Genomic DNA, 22,072 nt, shown 5'->3' with positions numbered 1-22,072 from the left:
CCAAAACTGTTAAATTTCGAAACAATATGAAATGGGCCTGGGCAACCCGAATTAGCACTCTAGCCCGAAAAATCACATGAGACAAAGTTAAAAGGGACCTTACATGTGAGGGGGAGTGTTGAAGAATAAACCTCTCAAGTGTCACCACATGTAAGTGTCCCACATTGGTTGAAGAAGAAAGAGTTAAACACTTTATAAGGCTAAGGGGCTACTCCTCCTATTGTCATATGGTTTTGGGATGGAACCTCCTTGGACTTGTGAAGTGGACTCTCTCTCTTGGTTTGCGGGTGCGGCCCAGACCCGCGTTTGACAAAAACATTCCCAAATTAATGATTTATAGAATATGCATTTGTGTTATAGTGTATCTTTTTTTTTTTTTTTTTTTTTTTTTGGACAGGATGTGTATCTAAATCTAAATGCTATTCATTTTCATCTTTAATTTATACACGGATTACAGTAATAATTTCAAATTAAATATGATTCTTTGCCTTAGCTTACACCCAACTTTTATTTTACAGTTGGTGTATGAAGATTTGCATGTACAAAGAAATTAAAGCTAGAGAATCATATCGATATGATTCTCTAAAATATTTACCCAATGTAGAAGATTTTATTTATTTATTCCATATTTACTTTAATTCTATAGCTGACTCCAAATCGCAATTATGAAGGCATAGTAAAAATCTTCAACTAGCATTATTTGTAATCAGCAGGTTTATAGATTATGGTTTGAATTATGGGATTTCATTGGAATCCTTGTAATCTTTAGGGCCCTAAGCTATCAATTTCAGTTGAGAAATTTTTTTGGAATTATTATGATTATAATTTCTTTTGCATGGGATAAGACAAACCATGTACGGAGTTGTTTCGAAAAAATAAAATAATGTGAACCGGATATAGACATGGACAACTCACAAATAATTGTACTAAGTACGTAGTATTATGTTTATCCATGGACAACTTACGCGCAATTGCTTAAACATAAAGGAATATATGATTTAATTAGTACATTATGGATTATGATTTATGAATTAACAATATAATGAACTACTCAATAGTAATTACTCTGCAAACTCGAAAAAAGGAGGATGAACTTATTTATTTAGATATACTTTATATAGTCTCTTAAACCTATTAGGGTCTGTTCTCATACGATTATTTCAGTTCAGTTCAGCTCTAATAAGTTCAGCTCAGTTCAATTCAAGTCCTAATTCCCTTCTCTTATAAAATATTCATTTCAGCTCAGTTCAGTTCAACTTAGCTCTAATAAGTTAAGTTAAGTTCAGTCAATAAAAACAAGTCCTTAGTCGTCCTTTTAATACAAAATCATACAAGCCCTTCCTTTGTTTCTAAAATTCTCTACTGTATTTTTGACAAAAAATAGTACTCCGTAGTATGTATTGTTCAATTTAGCTCTTGATTAGAAAGCCAAGACTTTATGTGCAATCTATGTCACTGAAACATGTCATAAACAATTATTCACCAAATTTTATTTACTGCTTGTTCGATCTGTTGTTCATAATTCAGAAATTTACAGATCACAGGTTATAAGGTTGAGTCATCTATCAGTGATTGTACATATGTGGGTCCCATTAGTTGGTACAGCTGTAAGTTCAGGGGAAAAAACAATTAATTTCACCACATTTTAATGTCAGAAAAGACAACACTTTGGACTCCATAAGAGCATCTCCAATGGGAGTACTCTACTTCCATACTTTTTCCCTCTCTCTCCCATTCTCCTTTTGACACATCATCTACTTTTTCCTATACCCCACTTTCCACTATCATAATACTCTTCATCTTCCTCCTCCTCCATAATTTCCCACAATAAGAGGATCCTCTTGTCATACTCTTTTATTCTCTATCTCTTTAATATATATATATATATATATATATATATATATATATATATATATATATATATATATATATATATATATATTTGTCACTACATTATTGTACCTATTATTATATATATCACTATATTATTGTACCTATTATTATTTAGTATTAAATTAATTTTGTTTAAATTTTAATTATAGTAAAAATATTTGTTAGTAAAACGTAAACATATAGTTAACTTTCTAAGATAATAAAATAGTAAATATTTGTAAAATAGTATAATCAAATAGTACGCTTAATTTGCATTAATAATAACATTCATTAATAGCTGAAATAATAACAAACCAACATGAAACTAAAAACAACAATAACTAGAAAATAACGACATTAAATTAAAATTAACATAAAAATAAAAATAATGATAACAATACCAATCTCCTTTTCTTACACACATTGTTTAAGTTTAATTTGGTCCTTGAAACTTTCTCCAAACATGTTCAACCAAATCGTTTTTCAACGACACATGTATTTGTTTGTTGTGAAGCTCTTCCCTTTTGCCCATAAATCTGCTTAAATCTCGATCCATGTACTCGTATCTTCCGCGACTAACAAGGATGGGCCCGCGATTAGCGTTTTCACTTGATGAACTAGCTAGTGTCTCGGGTTGTTCTTCCGCAAAATCAATACACGGATCTTGATAATTTCGATACATATGACGTTCATCTTCTACAATCATGTTGTGCATTATAATACATGCCATCATAATTTTCCATAATAATTCAGGGTGCCATGCCAAAGCAGGATATCTTATTATTGCAAATCGAGCTTGAAGTACTCCAAATGCCCGCTCCACATCCTTTCTAGCACTTTCTTGTTTCATAGTAAAAAGTTTATGTTTAGCAGTCTGGGGAGCAGTTATGGCATCAATGAAACCAGCCCATTTCGGATAGATACCATCCGTTAGATAGTAACCCATATTGTACGTTTTTCCATTTACGTTGTATTGAACTTCTGGAGCTCGTCCAGTTAGTAAGTCATCAAATACCGGTGATCGCTGCAAGACATTGATATCATTATTTGACCCAGGTGTCCCGAAAAATGCATGCCAAATCCATGTATCCCAAGAAGCAACGGCTTCTAAGATTACAGTTGCCTCTCGAGATCTTCCTTGATACATGCCTCTCCACCCTGCTGGACAATTTTTCCATTGCCAATGCATACAATCAATGCTCCCAAGCATGCCAGGAAAACCACGACTTTCTCCTTCACAAAGGAGACGATACACATCATCAGAATTTGGCTTCCTCAAGTAAACTGCAGAAAAGCTAGTAATAATTCCGTCAACAAAATGAGTAAGACACTCTCTTGCCGTACTTGCACCCAACTTGAGGTACTCATCAACATGATCAGCCGAGGTGCCATATGCTAACATTCTTATTGCCGCGGTGCACTTCTGCAAGTTTGAAGCACCAAGTTTCCCAGTGGCATCTGCATTTTGCTTAAAGAAATCGTCAACTTCGGTTAAAGTATTCACAATGCGCATAAAAACTGGCTTTCGCATGCGAAATCTTTGTCGAAATTTTACATCATTATAGAGTGGCGTGGTACTAAAGTAATCATCTACCAAACGTTTGTGAGCCCCTTCACGATCTCTTGGCACATAGTCCCTCGATCTTGGTCGTGAACTCTCAGTTGTGGGTTGTTGAACAGCAGAGGTAACCACTTCTCTTATTACATCCTCCACCTCTTGTATACGTTCACTCTCCTGAATGAAATCCATCAACATCCAATCATATATTTCATCACTAGAACTTGATGAACCTGAACCAAAGTCAAAGTTCATTTTTTTTTTGTGAAACTTTGAGTGTTTTTACAATTTGTGCAAAAAACAATGATATTTTCACAGAAGGAGAGTAAATATATATATGGAGTATAATGTGAAGTGAACTTATATTGTGAAGTAAACTTATAATTTATCAAGTGAACATAAAATCACGGATAAGATATTGTTGGATATAGAAGATAAGAAAGTAAAAGTTAATGGTTGAGAATTACTAGATATCTTCTGAAGATAAGAGTGAAGATATCTTATCCAAATATGTTGGATTTCAATTATATGAAACAATAAGACTAGTACAAGTAACGTTAGGTACATCATCATGATATGTCAGCAATTATATGATAGGACATGACATATTGTAATGGTAAAGCTTACAAGATTTTTTTTTATTTTGTTTTTAATTAATATAAAAATTAATATATTTCACATAAATTAATTAGAGCAATATATTACAAAGAATCTTAATTTGAACTAAACAACATTATATAAATTAACTAAATATATATTACAATAACAACAATGGAATATATTACAATACAATATCATTTAAACAATAAAATTGTAACAATTAGGATATAATTATTCAACTTTTTATAACTAACACTAAATAAATCTACCCCTAAACTCATTTTTCAACTTCCGATACAATTCTTCATCATCGCTATCACGATTAGGATTTGTCGCTAGTATGCTGAAAATTCTAATTTTTGCCTCCTCCTCCTTTTGTCGTTTTCTATCTTCACTTCGCTCTTTGATTAAAGAATACATCCTTTCTCCTTGTTCATGTCTCTTAAGGTTAGACTCATCAAGAGTAGAGGTCAAACTATCAATGTTGACAAAAGAAGAAGTAGCCTTCTCCTTACCTTTATTTTTCATCTTCTTAACCCCATAAGGTCGATTTTCTTCACTATCACCTATTAAATACTCGGACTCTGATCTTTTACTTCCTCGACTATCAGAAGGTAGTAGCATAGTTCCGGCACCCCATTTCTTTTTTTTCCTCATAATTTGCCAACAATGTGTCAACACAAAATGTTTACCATATTGTTTGTGAAAACTCTCGTGAGCATGCATTTCAATATCTTCCTCCGATTCTCCACTTTGTGGTGGGTTACGTCGGATTAATGAGTAACATCCAACCCATTTTCCAACCAATTCATTAATATGATTCCACCTAACTTGCAAAGCTTTCTTGGTCCTTTTACTAATTTTCCAATCGGGATTTTCTTCTCTTGATTTGTTGTAGAGAGCTTCAATGTTATCCCACAAATTAACTTTTGTTTGATAAGTACTCTCTCCGACATCTCCTCCGGCATTAATATACCCGGATACTAGCGCTTCATCGTCCTTTATGGACCACCCCTTTGATCATACAATAATATTCAAACTAATTAAAACAATACAATACATAAAGTAATAATAAAACTAGTTAGCCATAATAATATTAATTGATTATATGCACTATATAATGTAATAATATATCTCTTAAAATAAATCTTAGATCATCTAATCTTTACAAGAATGCTACACTACTGTAAGTTTTGCTAAAGATTCTTTTTATTATTATCATTTACAAAAATTCTTTTTATTATTATCATTTACAAAAATTTATGTGTACAAGTGAGAATAGTATATTGTTTGATGGGTTGTAATTAAATTATCTATAATAATGTTCGTTATTGCTAATAATAATTTTAAAAAAACAATCATACCTTAGGTTATTGCTAATAATAATTTTTAAAAAACAATCATACCTTAGGTTATTGCTAATAATAATTTTTAAAAAACTATCACACCTTAGGTTATTGCTAATAATATTTTTAAAAACTATCATACCTTAGGTTGTTGCAACTCATTCGTTTGTTGCGACACTTTTGCTTGTGACGTCTTCTTTGCTTGCTTTTGCGTTTTTTTATTGTTAACGATGACATTTGGTTCTTCGGGAAACAATTCGACGGCAACATCTTCAATTTCTTCAAGGTGGCGTGCCGTCCTAATTTCGGAAGTTGGAGTTGCATTGCTACTAGCATCTCCTCCCGGAGAACATTCCATTTGTTGAAAATGTTGAGACATTGGAAAAACAAAATTTGGATTTTGTGAAGTGTTATTTGGATTATTAAGGTTAGATTGAGTAGTAAATAATTGTACCATAGCTTGAAATTGAGGATTATTAAGAAGATTAGGATCAAATTGGAAATTATTTGGTGTATTTTGTGAGTTTGCACTATTATTATCCATATGGGATTTTCTTAGTTGAGAATAATTAAAGGAAAAAAGTTAATTAGTTGTGAGAAATATGGAATATGTAGGAATAGATGAATGAAAGTTAATTAGTTGTGACAAATATATAATGTAAAATTTTTTTACCGTTACAAACTTACAACAACATATAAAAATTACTACAAATTCTTCTTGTTTGAAATCCCCTAGAAACTAGCCGTTTCAAATTTTTTTTTTTTTTTTATTTTAAAATATATATATGTATATTTTGATAAAGTTCCGTTTGCATTGTTGACTGGGTAGAGTATTGCAATGTTGTTTATTTTTTTTAAAGTACTGCATTATTGTTGTTGTACTACAAATTAGAAAAAAAAAAGAAGAAAAGAAGTGGGCCAACAATGTACAAGTGTCAAACATTAATAGGATAGTTGGGGGGTCCACTATACAAGAGTACCATGGGAGTACTACTCCATATTTGGAGTATGCTTCCAAATACTCCTATATGGAGTACTTTGGGTAAATTTACCACAATGGGAGTATCCTCCCAAATTGGAGAAATATGGGGGTAGAGTACTCCCATTGTAAGTGCTCTAAATATATACTACAACCAGGGCCGGCTAAGGGCCTGTGCAAACAGACCCTTAGCACAGGGCCCCAAAATATTGAGGGCCCAATTTGTATAGAGCCCAATGTTGTTAAAAAAAAAAAAAAAGAAAAGTGTCTGACTTTGAACGCTTAATCGTCAACATCCCATCTTTCTCCCATTCATTTACTCCAGTACAACGCTTACTTCCGTAAAATTCTCTTAATTACCTTAAATTGTTTTAAAACCTTCCATCTTCCTTCATTCAATTATAATTATTCATTAATTTTCTTATTTAACCCAAATTTTCCAATTAAATTTTTCCTTTCTCAATCAATTACAAAGATTTTCTTGCTTCTAATGGAAGAATTAATTTCGTGTCTCCCATAGTTAGATCTCTTAACTGTCGTTATTTTGACGGCAAATTTTTTTTTTATGGTAATGAATTTCCTATCTGTAGTTTTGCTATAAGCTTATTATTGCCATTTTACCATTTTAAGATAGAAAGTCAAAGAAATGTTTGATTAATTATGAATTTGTGAGTTGCCGAGTTGCAGACTTGTAGCAAACAAGTAGTCTCTATAGTAGATTAGTTGTTGCGGCAAACCTTGGTTCAATCCCCTTTGCATATACTGTTGATTATTTTTGGGCTTTGTTTAAAACTTTAAAATGGTGGATTTTTTTTTTTGGTTAAATAAATGGTGTATATTGAATATGGAAATACTGTAAAAGTAATACTTGTATCTGATAGAGTGATACAGAATAACAGAGTGATTTTTTTTAAAAAAAATTTTTATACTTTTTACTAGGGCCCAATTTCTAGGGTTTGAACAGGGCCCCTAAAATGATTAGGACGGCCCTGACTACAACGTCTACAAAGTATACTACAAGATGAATGTTTGTGGTCCAAAACTTCTTTAATTTGTTGATGGGTTTATTGTACTCTTTTGCAGTTTCCTATAAAGAACAAACACAAAGATTATGAAATTATTTTGATAACTAGGATTAGGCTCACATAAATACTCGTAATAATAGATTAATATTGATATAGCTCTTGATATTAGAGAATGTCTAGTGCTTACTCTATAGGATGACCTAATGCATGCTAACATCGATCCTCCATCTTTATTTCGTTCTTCTAAACTATCTCCAAGCTTGTACTTGTACGGATATTTTGGTGAATGTAATTATACTCATTACTATACACGTGCCTTTACGCATGCCTAAGATTTTATTACTAAAAATGTATTACTAGATTTATTAATCTACCATGCATGCAATGTACTGTCTGAAGTCTGTGAACAATACTAAATACAATATAGTATGTTTTGTAATGATTAACACTTCCTATTTGTAGCAAATTAAGATTATATTAGTTTATGTTTATGTTCTTGTATCAACTGTTTTTGAAAATATACGAGTTTTAGAGATTTAGTTATTGGACACTTACGAAGTTATATGGAATTTTTTACCCTTCTCATCAAGAGTTTTCCATGTATTTAAACTTGCATTTGGAACTAGTAGTGTCTCTCATTTTAGTGGTGGACTTGTCTTGATTTTTCAATAGACTCACATTAATTGTGAATCACTTCTCTTCACTTAACATCACAGCATGTATGATACAGTAGCATAAGTAGTACTATGGGCCCACAAAATGAAAACCCATATACTTACAGTTAGGCAGGCTGGCATTATGGACCGTTGATATCTCTTACCGTTGAGAGGAGAAGCGGGGCCGACAAATAAATTATACGTAGCCCATATATTTGGGCACCCATCCTTTCCACTATAAACTGCATGATGTTCATGTTGTGCGTACCCGAAAGAGCATTACCGGAATTCTTTTTTTAAACCGTCTTTTTGTGCAGTGAATCATACCGTGTGGTAAGCTGATACACATTAAAATACTGACTAGATAACTCTTGATCGATCAGGGAACTCCTCACCAATCGAGTAATCATTGACCAATCGAGTAACTCAAATTTACTTATAACCAAGGTAGAGAACCAAAAAAAAAGTTATTCTAATATATATACTCGTACAAGCTTGTGCTTGTGTAACAAAACTCTTATCTAGAAATGTCTAAATCAAATTTAAGCAATTTGTTAAGACTGCAAACTCGTGGCTTTCTGTATTACTAGCCTTTCGGGTTGAGGGCTACTCGATTCTTCGACGAGGAATACTTTGGAGAGGAAATCCTGAAACCGAGTTGCATAAAAATTAGGATTCACAGATGAGATTGTCTTGGAATCATACTGCAACGACTTGTAAGCATGCTCGAGTCGTTTCATCACGTTGTAATCTTGTAAGAAATCAATTATTCCTAGAAACAAGTAGACATTCTTGGAGTCTTGTAATTTTGAGGAACTGTGGTTGCTTTCCTTGGGTTCACATTGACGCACTTTAACTGCTCGTGCTTGAATTTTTGCTCCAAATCTTGTAACATTAGGCCTGTTATTACAACATATTTTAGACACGTGAAAGTCTTCTAGTTAGTTTTGAAAAAAGCCTACACGATTGACCCATTTAATTAAACGAGTTGGGTTAATTAGTCCAAAATATGCACCATGTTGGGAGTAAAACCAACCTATTAGCTTCTGTTGCAGAAGCTGTTGTGAAGAAGTGTGAAAAAGTAGGGTCTCGACTGTGATATGGTTCCACAATCTCAGATTGTGTACGGTCCATTCCGTTTTGTACTTGTAATGGATCATGACACGGGCGTCCTTTTGCTGAATCTACTTGCAAGATATGATTATAGAGTCAATCGATCATTTTTCCAAATATTAAGCAAAATTTTGCTTGAAAATAAACAACTTTTAGCACAAGAAAGATGCGTAGTATCATCCTAAGAAATTGAACGTGCATCACTAGAACAAAGGTTAAGTAATAAGTACATTGCCTATATACTACTTTCTCTGTTCCAAATAATCTTCCTGTTAGTTTTTGGCAGATATTAAGATTATTGATTATTCCATAAATATTATACGATGAGTGATTAAAAAATTGGAAGTGTATGACTTGATAAGCATGTACATACCTCGACGTGTTTGTTCCACATGTATACCAAGCAATAAACTATAATCCATGATTCCTTGCTCCTCCAAATAGTTACAGTCTAGCTTAATTTGCCTATAAACACAAAGCCAAAGTCATTTTAGAGCAGATCTTTTGTTTCTACAGCTGCACTATGTTTTTTTGTTCGTCGAAACAAATAATTATGATTAGGAAGCTCACTCTAGGATCTGACTCTGAATGGAAGAATTGAGGTAAAAGCAGAAATCAAATTCAGGGTCTTTTAAGGCTAATATGGGTTGAGTTCCATTTTTAGTGGCACTTCTTCCTTGTGATGAGCCTTTAAGATCATATCGTTTGTGTATTTGCAATTCTGTTCGTAACAGGTTCTCCATTACAACAAAATATATCTGCATTGAGATCAAGGGAGTTTAACTATCACAACAATGTTTATCCTACACTATTATCTAAGGTCTAACATAATATGCAGAGCAAGCTAAAGCCTAAATTTCATCTCTTCCGATGTACACGAATTAATCTTTACCTTTGTACCTCCGCTACCAGGTCTTGTAGCATGAAGGCCATAGTACTTGGCTAAGAGGGAGTTTCCGTACTTCTGAATGTGATCGTAGAAGCTTGGAAGCATCTCTAAGAGTACCTACAAGATACTAGTATTAGATAAATATACAATTTTCAAAGGGCTCAAACATTGTTACATGGTTCTGTTTTACTTCAATAATGAAAAATAATTGTTGAAAATTTTACCTTAGCTTCAGATTTGCGCAATGTTTTTATGATAAATCGGTCATCATGAGATACTTGGAACGGCTTACCAGAGCCGCGCACTGTCAATTCCAAGAGGTTTTCATGGTTGCACACTGATATCATGTAATCATCGTAATTAACATCTCCAAGCTCTTGTATATTTCTGTAAGAGAGTTTATAGACAAACAAATCGCGCTTATAATATGGCACAACATATCACACAGAGGATGCAGCTAGTAATAAAATTGTAAGAAAAAAGTTTTAAAACAAGAACCTGAAAAGGACAGGGCTGTAATCTTTCCAAACAAATTCAGAGATTGTACCAGGCGGATGACTTGAATTTAAAGGGTAATGTATGTTTGTACTTCTTGAAGATTTGAAGCTCGAAGACGAAAACGAAAGCTGTTTCCTAAGCAAGGCCATACACCTTCAATTGAATCCACCTCTTATTAAGACTAACAAAGATGATTTTAAACAAAACTGGAATATTACGATGTATAGATATTAACGGTCAATAACACTTCTTAGACATGATTGAGGTAGTACGAACCATTAGGTCTTGAAATCTAAGGATCAGAAATCAGAATCGAAATTAATAGCTTGCAGTTTGAACAAGTTTTCCCGTATAATTCATTCGTGGATGTTATATTTAAGAGAAATTATTCATGCAATAACCCAAGGCATCGCTTAGGCCTAAAAACTAGTACGACTGTACGAGTAATAACATACCAAGTTGCATTGGAAACTACTTGTATAGACAAACTACGAAGTATAACCAAACATCAAGTGGCCTTACTTGACTAGGTATGGACTACTACATCCCTGGACAAAGGTAGATTATTGGGCCTAATACTCCATTTGTAGATGACATATAAGACTTATACATGGCCCAAAAACCCAAGTGTCTACCAACTAATTACTAGGGAGTTATACAATATGGCTAATAACTGAAGGTAACATTGGCTATCCAATTGTACAACTTGTCTATACACCATTACTAACTTGAGCGTCGGAGAGGCTTCATCAATAGCAACTTGTAACTCAAAAAGACAAATCTTGTTTCACTTTCCATTTTTTCGTCAAGTTAAGATTTAATAATCGATCATTATAACCCAAAATGTAACACATATATGAAGAATACAATAATATAACACCACGAGATTCACATGATCGTCAATGTCAATTCAACCGTTAACCCAACTTTAAAATAACAATTCAAAGAGGACAAATTCAAACAAATTCGTTACTTGAGAATGTCAGCAAAAAATTTTATATCCAAAAGTAGCTACAAAAATGATTACTTATAGACATAATTGTCAATTCATTCAGATAATCTTAGATCTTAAACAATAGCAAATACACAATTAATTAACAAAAATTAGCTTACCTAATTTGCCCAAACAACCAATGAAGAGAGAGATAGAGCGAAGTCTAGCGATTCATCGACAATTTCTTTGTTCTCCCCAATTCTGAATTCAGGAAATTAATTAATATAGAAAAAATAAATTCAGAATTATTATTTTCTGTTTGAGAAGATTAATGATTTATTTGATGGGGGTTTCTCATAAAAATATAAAAAAATAATTAATTGATTATTTTTGTTTTTTTGTTTGTCTAGAAATGATGGCGTTAATATTGTGGAATAACAAACACGGCAGTTTCTGTTATGGTAGTTAATAATCAATCTATTTCCAACCTAGCTGACGCGTTTGGTACTGAACATAATACCTAAACCTAATGCTGTGTTTTGCATTTTTTTAGGGGAGGATTGAGGAATTTTACATTGAACTGCACATATTGGAGGGAGTTTTCTTAAATAATTGAGAAATTTTTATATACTCCCGGGTGTACCGTATACCTAACTAACCCAAGGTTAGTGTTGCTGTTTATTTGATGACTTAATAAATGAAAAACAATCATTAAAATGAAAACAAAATACCTATGAGTGTCCGGTACACCTAGACGTATATAACTAAACTGAATTAGTCCATCAAAATAAAAACAAAAATTAGTCCATCCTTACTAGATAGCTATTTGCACATCAGCTAGCTAGGCAATCGAATTCAATATTGACACAAGCTACCTATCTATAGCAGATAGGTAACCTTCGAACATAGAGAACAATAAATAAACTGAATTATATTTCCTATTCGTATCTGATAGAGAATATCCATAGAATATTCTCATCCTAGGTTTAGGATATATTTTGTATAAGATTATTTTTGATATCTATACATATCTTATATTATCTGACATGGTATCACAGTGTAAGTAGTATCAATGTGGGATTTCAACTTATTGTACTGGTATGACAAAACTAGCTAACCCCACTTCTATTAACAACAATAATTGTAGCAATAACATCTATTAACATCCCCGTCCAAAAAAAAAAAAAAAATAGTATTATCATAGCCATAACTCTTATTGTATCGATTACTATAGGGTGACTAACGTGTACGATGCAAGGCGGCTATAAGCTCCTTACATACTTAGGGTTTCACAAGTATTATTTGATATAATTTTTTTGATTTAGTAAATTGGGCGGGTATAAGTACGACTCTGGGTTTGATGGGTTCGCAAGAAGGGTCTGGGTAGGGTCTGGGTCTGAATACATTGTACCCAAACCCTTACTCTACCCGATACCACTTATACCCATACCCATAGGGTCTAAAAAATTGGACCAATACCTATATTTTAGGGTAGCGTCCTAGATCCATTGCCAATTTGCCATCCCTACTTGCAATGTTATTTCCTATAATGAAAAAAATAAATAACATTCCCACATTGAAAATTAAATATAGTATTGCTTATACTCTAGCTATTTAAGCACAATTTTGTCTTTGGTTTTACTTTGGGATGCCGAGATTCTCTTAGACAGAGAGTATGGAGAATTTTTTAAGTGATGAATCTTCCATACGGAGGATTTTCACTAATTTATAAGGGGACCTTTTAAGGTTCCTCACCAATTAGAGAATTAAGGTTATACATAGAGCTGTTAATTCGGGTGAACGGGTCGGGTAAGAGTGGGTCGGGTCAACTCGAGTTGGGTCGTTTCAGATTAATTCCATAACCTTTGCGGGTCGGGTTTGGGTTGGGTCATGCTTGAGTTGGATCACGTCAGGTCATACTTCTGATCTTATCAGGTTTCGGTCGAGTTTAGGTCGGGTTAATAACAAATCGGGTCACATTCGGGTCGGGTGAACAATAGTCGGGTTTAATTCGGGTTAAAACGGGTTAGGGAAATTCTTGAGTTCGAGTCGGGTTCGGTTCAAATCAATAATTTGCTGGTTAGAATCAGGTCGGGTCATTCTCGGGTTTGAGTCGGGTTCGGTTCAAGTCAATAATTTGCGGATTATAATCAGGTCGGATCATTTTCAAGTTAGGTCATTCTTGGGTTTAAGTCGGGTTCGGTTCAAATCAATAATTTGCGGGTTATAATCAGCTTGGGTCATTTCCAAGTCGGGTCATTATCGGATTCAAGTCGGGTTATGTTCAAGTTAATAATTTGCAGGTTACAATCAGGTCGGGTCATTTCCAAGTCAGGTTTTATTCGGGCAACGAACTATAAATAGATAATTATCATTTTTATCAAGCTCATTATTTCCTTTGACTATAATATATGTGGCAATATAATAGGGAAGCATAGTCTATAATTTAGGAAGATAATTATCTCCTTTGACCATACAACAAATATATACTATATTTCACTAGTAGAATAAACGTAATGGCAAGCGGTTTTGAACCGCATGGGATTAGGGGGCTTGCCATTAGCCATTACTAGAGAAAGGGCAGCGGTTTGGCGCCAAAACCGCTGCCCATTATGGGTATAAAAAATAAAAATAATTTTTTTTTTTTTTTGGGTTTTTTCCACATAAATTGATATATAAACCAAACATATGTAAAAACATTAATATTTTTATTAATTATTTGTTGTAATATTACATTTACATTAAAAAAAATTAATAAATAAAATTAATACAAATAATATTCCTCAAAAAAAAAAATACAAATAATAATAAAAAAAAAAAAACTCATGTTACAGATCAAACTTCCAGCCACGACCACCAACACCACCGTCCAGCACCACCACCCACCACGACCCCCACGAGCAGCCACCACCATCAGAACCACCAACACCACCGTCCAGCACCCCCACCCACCAAACCCTCACTGAAACCCACCAAAACCCACCACGACCCCCCACCACCCCTCACCCACCAGAACCACCAACTAACCCCCACCCACCAAAACCCTCACCGAAACCCACCAAAACCCTAACCCAAACCACAACCCCCACCCACACAACCAGACCCCCAACCAAACCACGACCAGACCCTACCCAAACCACGACCCACCACCCACCACGACCGTACCCACACCAAAAATAAATATAAAATCGAAATTTAAAAAAAAAAAAAAAAAATCGACCCACCTTAAAAAAAATAAAACCCGTCTAGCCCACCACGACCTCCACCCACCCCCATGAAAACGCCAATTTGGGCTTGAAATTAAGGTTTTAAAGGTCAAATTCGACCATAAAAACTCTAGATCTAGAGTTTTCATGGTCGAATTTGACCTAAAAAACTTGAACACCCAAACGCATGCACGAATTTACTTGAAATTGTACTCGAAATTTGCTCAAAATTGTCTTCAATCTGCTCGAAAACTTGGTGTTTTGGTTGAATTTGCTCAAATTTTTTTGGTTTTGGTTCGATTTTTTGGAGATGAGAAAGAACAAAGAAAAAAAGAAAGTGAAAGAAGAAAGGATTGAAGGAAAGAGAAGAGGAGAGAGGGGGAAAACGGGAGAAAGAAAGAGGAAAGAGATAGAGCACCGAAAATGAAAGAGGAGAGAGAGCGCTGAGTAAAGAAAGAGGAGAGAGAGAGAAATAAAGGGAGAGGTGGGCACTGCACGGATTTAGGGTTTTTTTTTAAAATGGCAAGCGGTTTGGGGTTGAACCGCTTGCCAATTTAACTAATGGTAAGCGGTTCAACCCTAAACCGCTTGCCATTAGTTAAATTGCAAGCGGTTCGCGCCAAAACCGCTTGCCATTTCATTGGTTTTATTTTTTTTTTTATTAGTAATGGGAAGCGGATTATTAAAACCGCTTGCCAATAATAGCTTCCCATCACATTTATTCTACTAGTGTTTAACTATTAAATTTGAGGATGATGCTCCTTTCTTTTGCTGGCCTGGACCGACTTGGTCTCCCAAGACAAAATGCTTTGATCAACAATAATAAGGTGGTCTAAATTGCATTTAAGGTGATTTGAAATCGGGTCAGAAATAATTTGGGTTGAATTTAGGTTGGGTCAATAACAAGTCATGTTACTTTTGAGTCAGGTTAATAACAGATCGGGTTGAATTTTTGGGTTGGGTAAGTAATAGGTATGGTAAAATTCGGTCAGGTGAATAACAAGTCGGGTTGAATTTGGGTCAGGTTAATCACAAGTCGGGTTGATTTCGGGTCGGGTTTGTAACAGGTTGGGTTAAATTCGGGTCGAGTTAGAAACGAATCGGGTTAAATTCAGGTCAAGTTATTAACAAGTCGGGTTAAATTCGGGTTTTGACAGGTTAAAACGGGTTTGGATCAATTTCGGTTAACACTACAAAAATGGGCAAAGGAACCTATAATAAAAGACCCGTTAATTAATTCAACGGCTCTCTTTAATATAATAGATATGATATTAGAGATAACGGGTCTCTTATATATCAAAGGGCCCACCAAAAGATGGAGGGAAAAAAAATAAGAGACCCTTAATTGACTTAACGGGTCAATTAAGGGTCTCTTATATGTGTCATGGCCCACCACTTAAAGGATTGATAGCAAAACCCTATTTCTTTATCTTCATATTCCCTATTTCCCATCACGCCGCTTTCCTTTTCTCTCTCTCTCTCCTCTAATTTTTTTTTTCTCTTGGAGCATAAACTGCTGCTTCCGCCGGCCTCCTTCTTAGTGTCGGTGGTCGCTTCCACCTCCTCCTCGCCTCCTCATTTAATTTCATCACCATCAATCAAAGCTTAAATAATTGCTCCATGCTTTGTTCTCCTCCTTCGAAACTGCAGCAGCACCCAACCATGTCGGCTTTCGATGCTCGCGTCTCTCTCCTCTTTGTGCTCGTTTCACAATCTGAATTTGTCTCTCAACGAGGTTATATATGAAATTATTTGTTTATAATTCTACGAGTTTCAATTATTTATCTGTTTTTTTTTTCTGGAATTTTGAATTTTCTAGGTTTTTAGTTTGTCGTTGATTTTATGTAAGGTTATGTAGTTTCAATTGATTTTTCTGTTTGTTTTTTCTGGAATTTTGAATTTTCTGCTTTGATTATGTAGTTGTGGCTGATTTAATAGCTAAGACTAGCAAGTATGTTGTTCCGAAGCGATTTGAGAGTCGAAATCTCAAAGAAGCTTTAATGACTGATACTCCTTTTTTCTCCTGTTGTTTGTATGTTTTTCAATTAAATTTTATATTTACACTTTTAATTTGTTGTTCTTATCTCATTTACTTTGTTTTTTCTTTGCTGAATGTAAATTTCTAGTGGAATTCTCAATTATAATCATTCATTATTTTAATTTTGTTTTGTCAGATCTGCTTGATGTCGTTACAACCAAACAAAGAAGGTAGCACAGATGGAGTACTCAAGTCTAGCTAATTAATGTAATTGTAATTGAAAATTTCAATAAATTGAAACAATTTTTTGTTGGGATTTTATGTTCATTGATTTTTATTTTTTTCACCTTATCAAATTGAAGTGTAATTTGCATGTTACATACAAATTAAGTGTACAAATTAAGTATACAAGTTACTAATACTCGTACTGATTTACTATGTATAATTTTGCTCCTCAATTATGCCAATTTGTATAGAGCATAAAAACAAAATTAATTAAATTGCAAACCGCAAAAAAAAAAAAAAAAAAAAAAAATATTTTGTTTTTCAAAATATAAACAACAAAGAGACCCGTTATTTGACTTGACAGGTATGTTTCATACAATTAAATAGACCCCTTACATCAAACAACGGGTCTCTTTCTCTTCGAAACTACCACTCTCATCGCGTAAATAACAGACCCGTTGTCAGTGACAACTGGTCTCTTTGTCCGCACAAAGAGACCCCTCACGAGAAAGGGTCTCTTAATCAAAGAGACCCCTGAGATAGAGACCCGTCCAGAGATGGTCTCTCAAGCATATTTCAACGGGTCTCTTTGCCCATTTTTGTAGTAGTGGTTCAAGTTGGGTTCGGTGCAAGTTAATTAAATTGGCCGTTGTAAACCGGTGAATCGGTGCAAGTTGTAAATCGGTAAATTGGCCATTTAAAAGCAAATTGAATGGTTCCACACTCCCAATTGGACTCCAGAAAGGTATCAGGGACCATGGTAAACATTTCGCCAATTTTTATTTCCAGGCGAAAAAAAGTCAAAAAATTCCAAAATTAAAAGCTAATATCCACGTTTTTTGAGAAATTTTGGAGGTTTCTAGGCCCGGTGTCGAAAAATCTTGAAATTCTATGGGATACATCTCAGGGGTCATATAATGTCGTTTGGAACCATATATGATCATTATTTGTTGTCATAAATGTTCGTGGTAGACTTGAATTAATGAAATCGGTGCAAGTTGTAAACCAGAAAATTGGTCGTTTAAAGGAAAATTGAATGATTCCACCCACCTAACCACCCAATTAGATTCCCGGAGGGTATTAGGGACCATGGTAAACAATTCGGCAATTTTTATTTTCGGGCGGAAAAAAAAACAACTAATTTCAAAATTGAATGCTAATATCGACACTTTTTGAAAAATTTTAGAGGTTTCGAGACCCGGTGTAAAAAAATATTAATACTTTAGGGGACACATCTCGGGGTCATATAATGTCGTTTGGAACCATATATGATTATTATATGTTGTCATAAATGTTCGTAGTAGGCTTGAGTTAATGAAATCCGTTCAAGTTGTAAACCGGTAATTAAATTGCCGTTTAAAGACAAATTGGATGGTTCCACCCACCCAATTGGACTCCCGAAGGGTATTAGGGACCATGGTAAAAATTTCGACAATTATTATTTCCGGACGAAAAAAAGTCTAAAAATTCCAAAATTAAAGGCTAATATCCACACTTTTTGAGAAATTTTGGAGGTTTAGAGGCCCGGTGTCGAAAAGTCTTGAAATTTTAGGGAATACATTTCGAGGTCATATAATTTCGTTTGGAACCCTATATGATGATTACTTGTGTTATAAATGTACGTGGTAGGCTTGACTTAATGAAATCAGTGCAATTTGTAATCTAGTAAATTGGTCGTTTAAAGGCAAATTGGATGGTTCCACCCAACCAGGTGTACTCCCGAAGGATATTAGGGAAACATTGTAAACATTACGCCAATTTTTATTTCCGAGCGAAAATAAGTAAAAAAATTCCAAAATTGAAGTCTAATATCCATGCATTTTGCGAATTTTTAAAGGTTTCGGGGTCCGGTGTCGAAAAATATTATAAATCTAGGGAATAAATCTCGGGGTCATATAATGACGTTTGGAACCATATATGATCATTACATGTTGTCATAAATGTTCGTGGTAGGCTTGACTTAATGAAATCAGTGCAAGTTGTAAACCGGTAAATTGGTCGTTTAAAGGCATATTGGATAGTTTCACCCACCCAATTGGACCCCAGAGGGTATTAGGGACCATGGTAAATATTTTTGAAATTTTTTATTTCGAGCAAAAATAAGTCAATAAATTCCAAAATTAAAGGTTAATATCCACGTTTTTTTAGAAATTTTTGAGGTTTCAGGACCCGGTGTCGAAAAACTTAGAGATTTTAGAGGATACATCTCGGGGTCATATAATACCATTTTAAACCATAAATGATCGTTATATACTTATATGTTGTCATATATGTTAGTGGTAGGCTTTAGTTAATGAAATCGGAGCAAGTTGTAAACCGGTAAATTCACCATTTAAAGGCAAATTGGATGGTTACACCCACCTTATTGGACTCGCGGAGGATATTAGGGACCATGGTAAACATTTCGCCAATTTTTATTTTCAGGCGAAAAAAAGTCAAAAAATTCCAAAATTTAAGGCTAATATCCACGTTTTTTGAGAAATTTTGGAGGTTTCGAGGCCCGGTGTCGAAAGTCCGTGAGATTTTAAGGAATACATCTCGGGGTCATATAATGCCGTTTGGAACCATATATGATAATTATATGTTGTCATAAATGTTCGTGGTAGGCTTGAGTTAAAAAAATCAGTGCAAGTTGTAAACCGGTAAATTGACCGTTTAAAAGCAAATTGGATAGTTCCACCTAGCTAATTGGACTCCCAAAGAATATTAGGGACCATGGTAAACATTTTGGAAAATTTTATTTCCGAGAGAAAAAAGTCAAAAAAAATTCCAAAAATTAAGTTAATATCCACGCATTTTGCGAAATTTTGAAGGTTTCGGGACTCGGTGTCGAAAAGTCTTGAAATTCTAGGGAATACATCTTTGTGTCATATTATGCCGTTTGGAACCATATATGATTATTTTATGTTGTCATTATGTTGTCGTCATTAATGTTCGTGGTAGGCTGGAGTTAATGAAATCACTGCAAGTTGTAAATCGGTAAATTTGTCGTTTAAAGGCAAATTGGATGGTTTCACCCACCCAATGGGACCCCCGGAGGGTATTAGGGACCATGGTAAATATTTCGTCAAATTTTATTTTCGGGCAAAAAAAATTAAAAAATTTCCAAAATTGAAGGCTAAGATCCACGCTTTTTGAGAAATTTTGGAGGTTTTAGGGCCCGTTGTCAAAAAGCCTTTAGATTTTTGGGGATACATCTCGGGGTCATATAATGCTGTTTGGAACCATATATGATCTTTATATGTTGTCATAATTGTTCGTGGTAGGCTTGAATTAATGAAATCGGTACAAGTTGTAAATCGGTAAATTGGTCGTTTAAAGGCAAATTTGATGGTTCCACCTATCCAATTGGAATCCGGGAGGGTATTATGGACCATGGTATACATTTCAGCAATTTTTATTATCGGGCGAAAAAAAAAGTCAAAAAATTCAAAAATTAAAGGCGAATATCCACTCTTTTTAAGAAATTTGGAGTCTTCGGGTACCGGTGTCTAAAAGTCATAAAATTCTTGGGAATACATCTCGGGGTCATATAATGTTGCTTGGAACCATATATGATCATTAATTGTTGTCATAAATGTTCTTGGTAGGCTTGAGTTAATGAAATCGGTGCAAGTTCTAAACCGGTAAATTGGCTGTTTAAAAGCAAATTGGATGATTCCACCCACCCAATTGGACTCCCGGGGAGTATAAGGGACCATGGTAAAAATTTCGGCAATTTTTATATCCATGTTTTTTTTAGAAATTTCAAAGGTTTCGGGGCCCGGTGTCGAAAAGAAATGAGATTTTAGGGGATACATCTCAGGGTCATACAATGCCGTTTGGAACCATTAATGATGATTATATGTTATCATAAATGTTCGTGGTAGACTTGAGTTAATGAAATCGATGCAAGTTGTAAATCGGTAAATTGACCGTTGAAAGGCAAATTGGATGATTCAACCCACCCAATTGGACTCTTGGAGGGTATTAGGGCCAATGGTAAACATTTTGGCAATTTTTATTTTCGGGCGAAAAAAAAGTCAAAAAATTCCACAATAAAATTTTTATTATCCACGCTTTTTGAGAAATTTTGGAGATTTTGGGCCAGGTGTCGAAATGACTTGTGATTTTAGGAGATACATCTCGGGGTCATATAATACCGTTTGGAACCATATATGATCATTATATATTGTTATAAATGTTCGTGGTAGGCTTGAGTTAATAAAATTTGTGCAAGTTGTAAATCGGTAAATTGACAGTTTAAAGACAAATTAGATGGTTCCACCCACCCAATTCACTTTGCTTTTACATAGTTTTTCTTGTACATCTTGACCATAAATATCTTTCATATAAAAAGAAAAAAAAAAGTTAAAATCTTAAAAATATATATTTAGATGAAACTAACAAGATCTCAAAAGTTGATATATTAATTTTCTTTTATAATTCATTATATAAGATCAATGTCATTTTATTTTAACCAGCGGAGCTTTCAATAGATGAATATGGTGACTGATGGGTACATTTTTTGATTGATATTTAAAATTTCCATTTGGTTTCCTCTTTCCCTTTATGGCTGATTTGAGGTTGCTTTCCCTTTTTTTTTTTTTTTTTTTAATTGCAAGTTTTTTTTTTTTTTTTTTTTGTTTCCTAATTTGGCAGTTTATATGTAAAGGGATTAGAGAATTCTAGGCTTTGTAGAAGAATTGATTGTGATTTGAGGGATTAGGGTACCAACATTTGATTTGTAGGACTAACATCAACCATTTGTGAAAATTGCTAATTATGCCAGTTGACTAAACTAGCTAATTCTACCAAATCAAACAAGGAGAATCTACTCTAAACAGGCTAACATGACCACTTAAACCCATGATTTTGAAACTCCAATGTCTTTGTGTAATATTACTGGTGCTTGAATATTAATATGATTATTGCAACATTTGCAAGATCTAGATTTGGATGCTAATTTTAGAACTTCTGATATAGTCAGGCCCATAAAATTTTGGAATTTTTTTTTAATATTTTCAATTTGGGGTAAGAGGTGAAAATTGGGTAACTTGAGTTTAACTTCTGCCATCTACCCATAGGTAAAAAATAATTTTCTATCTCTTTCTCCTTCAAATTTCTTAATATATGCCCCATCTAGGAACAAACTATAAAAAAGAGGGAAAAGGTACTTCTTAGGTTTGGACATTTTAAATAAAAAAATGAATT

At 34.0% G+C, this 22,072-nt stretch overlaps 2 protein-coding genes and 1 long non-coding RNA gene across 3 annotated transcripts; 1 reads left to right on the top strand and 2 right to left on the bottom strand.

Moving 5' to 3' along the window:
• Window positions 1–4,248: 4,248 nt before the first annotated feature.
• On the bottom strand, window positions 4,249–5,920 carry LOC145640690 (uncharacterized). Its single transcript, XM_081691925.1, has 2 exons — window positions 5,519–5,920; window positions 4,249–5,044 (listed from the first exon to the last, which is right to left on the bottom strand). The coding sequence occupies exons 1-2, from the start codon at window positions 5,918–5,920 to the stop codon at window positions 4,286–4,288; spliced, it is 1,161 nt and encodes a 386-aa protein (XP_081548051.1). The 3' UTR covers window positions 4,249–4,285.
• A 2,670-nt stretch (window positions 5,921–8,590) lies between these two features.
• Window positions 8,591–10,685, bottom strand: LOC145640689 (phosphatidylinositol 4-phosphate 5-kinase 10-like). The gene is made up of 7 exons (XM_081691924.1): window positions 10,537–10,685; window positions 10,263–10,425; window positions 10,042–10,155; window positions 9,720–9,907; window positions 9,523–9,614; window positions 9,073–9,220; window positions 8,591–8,936 (listed from the first exon to the last, which is right to left on the bottom strand). The coding sequence occupies exons 1-7, from the start codon at window positions 10,683–10,685 to the stop codon at window positions 8,591–8,593; spliced, it is 1,200 nt and encodes a 399-aa protein (XP_081548050.1).
• A 5,440-nt stretch (window positions 10,686–16,125) lies between these two features.
• Window positions 16,126–17,073, top strand: LOC145638594 (uncharacterized). The gene is made up of 2 exons (XR_014114674.1): window positions 16,126–16,411; window positions 16,851–17,073. It is a non-coding gene; the product is annotated as an uncharacterized LOC145638594 (long non-coding RNA).
• The last annotated feature ends 4,999 nt before the right edge of the window (window positions 17,074–22,072 follow it).

Source organism: Chenopodium album, chromosome 7 (assembly GCF_948465745.1).
Source record: "Chenopodium album chromosome 7, dcCheAlbu1.1, whole genome shotgun sequence".
NCBI classification, from domain to species: domain Eukaryota; kingdom Viridiplantae; phylum Streptophyta; class Magnoliopsida; order Caryophyllales; family Amaranthaceae; genus Chenopodium; species Chenopodium album.
This window is presented reverse-complemented; position numbering and strand designations above follow the sequence as displayed.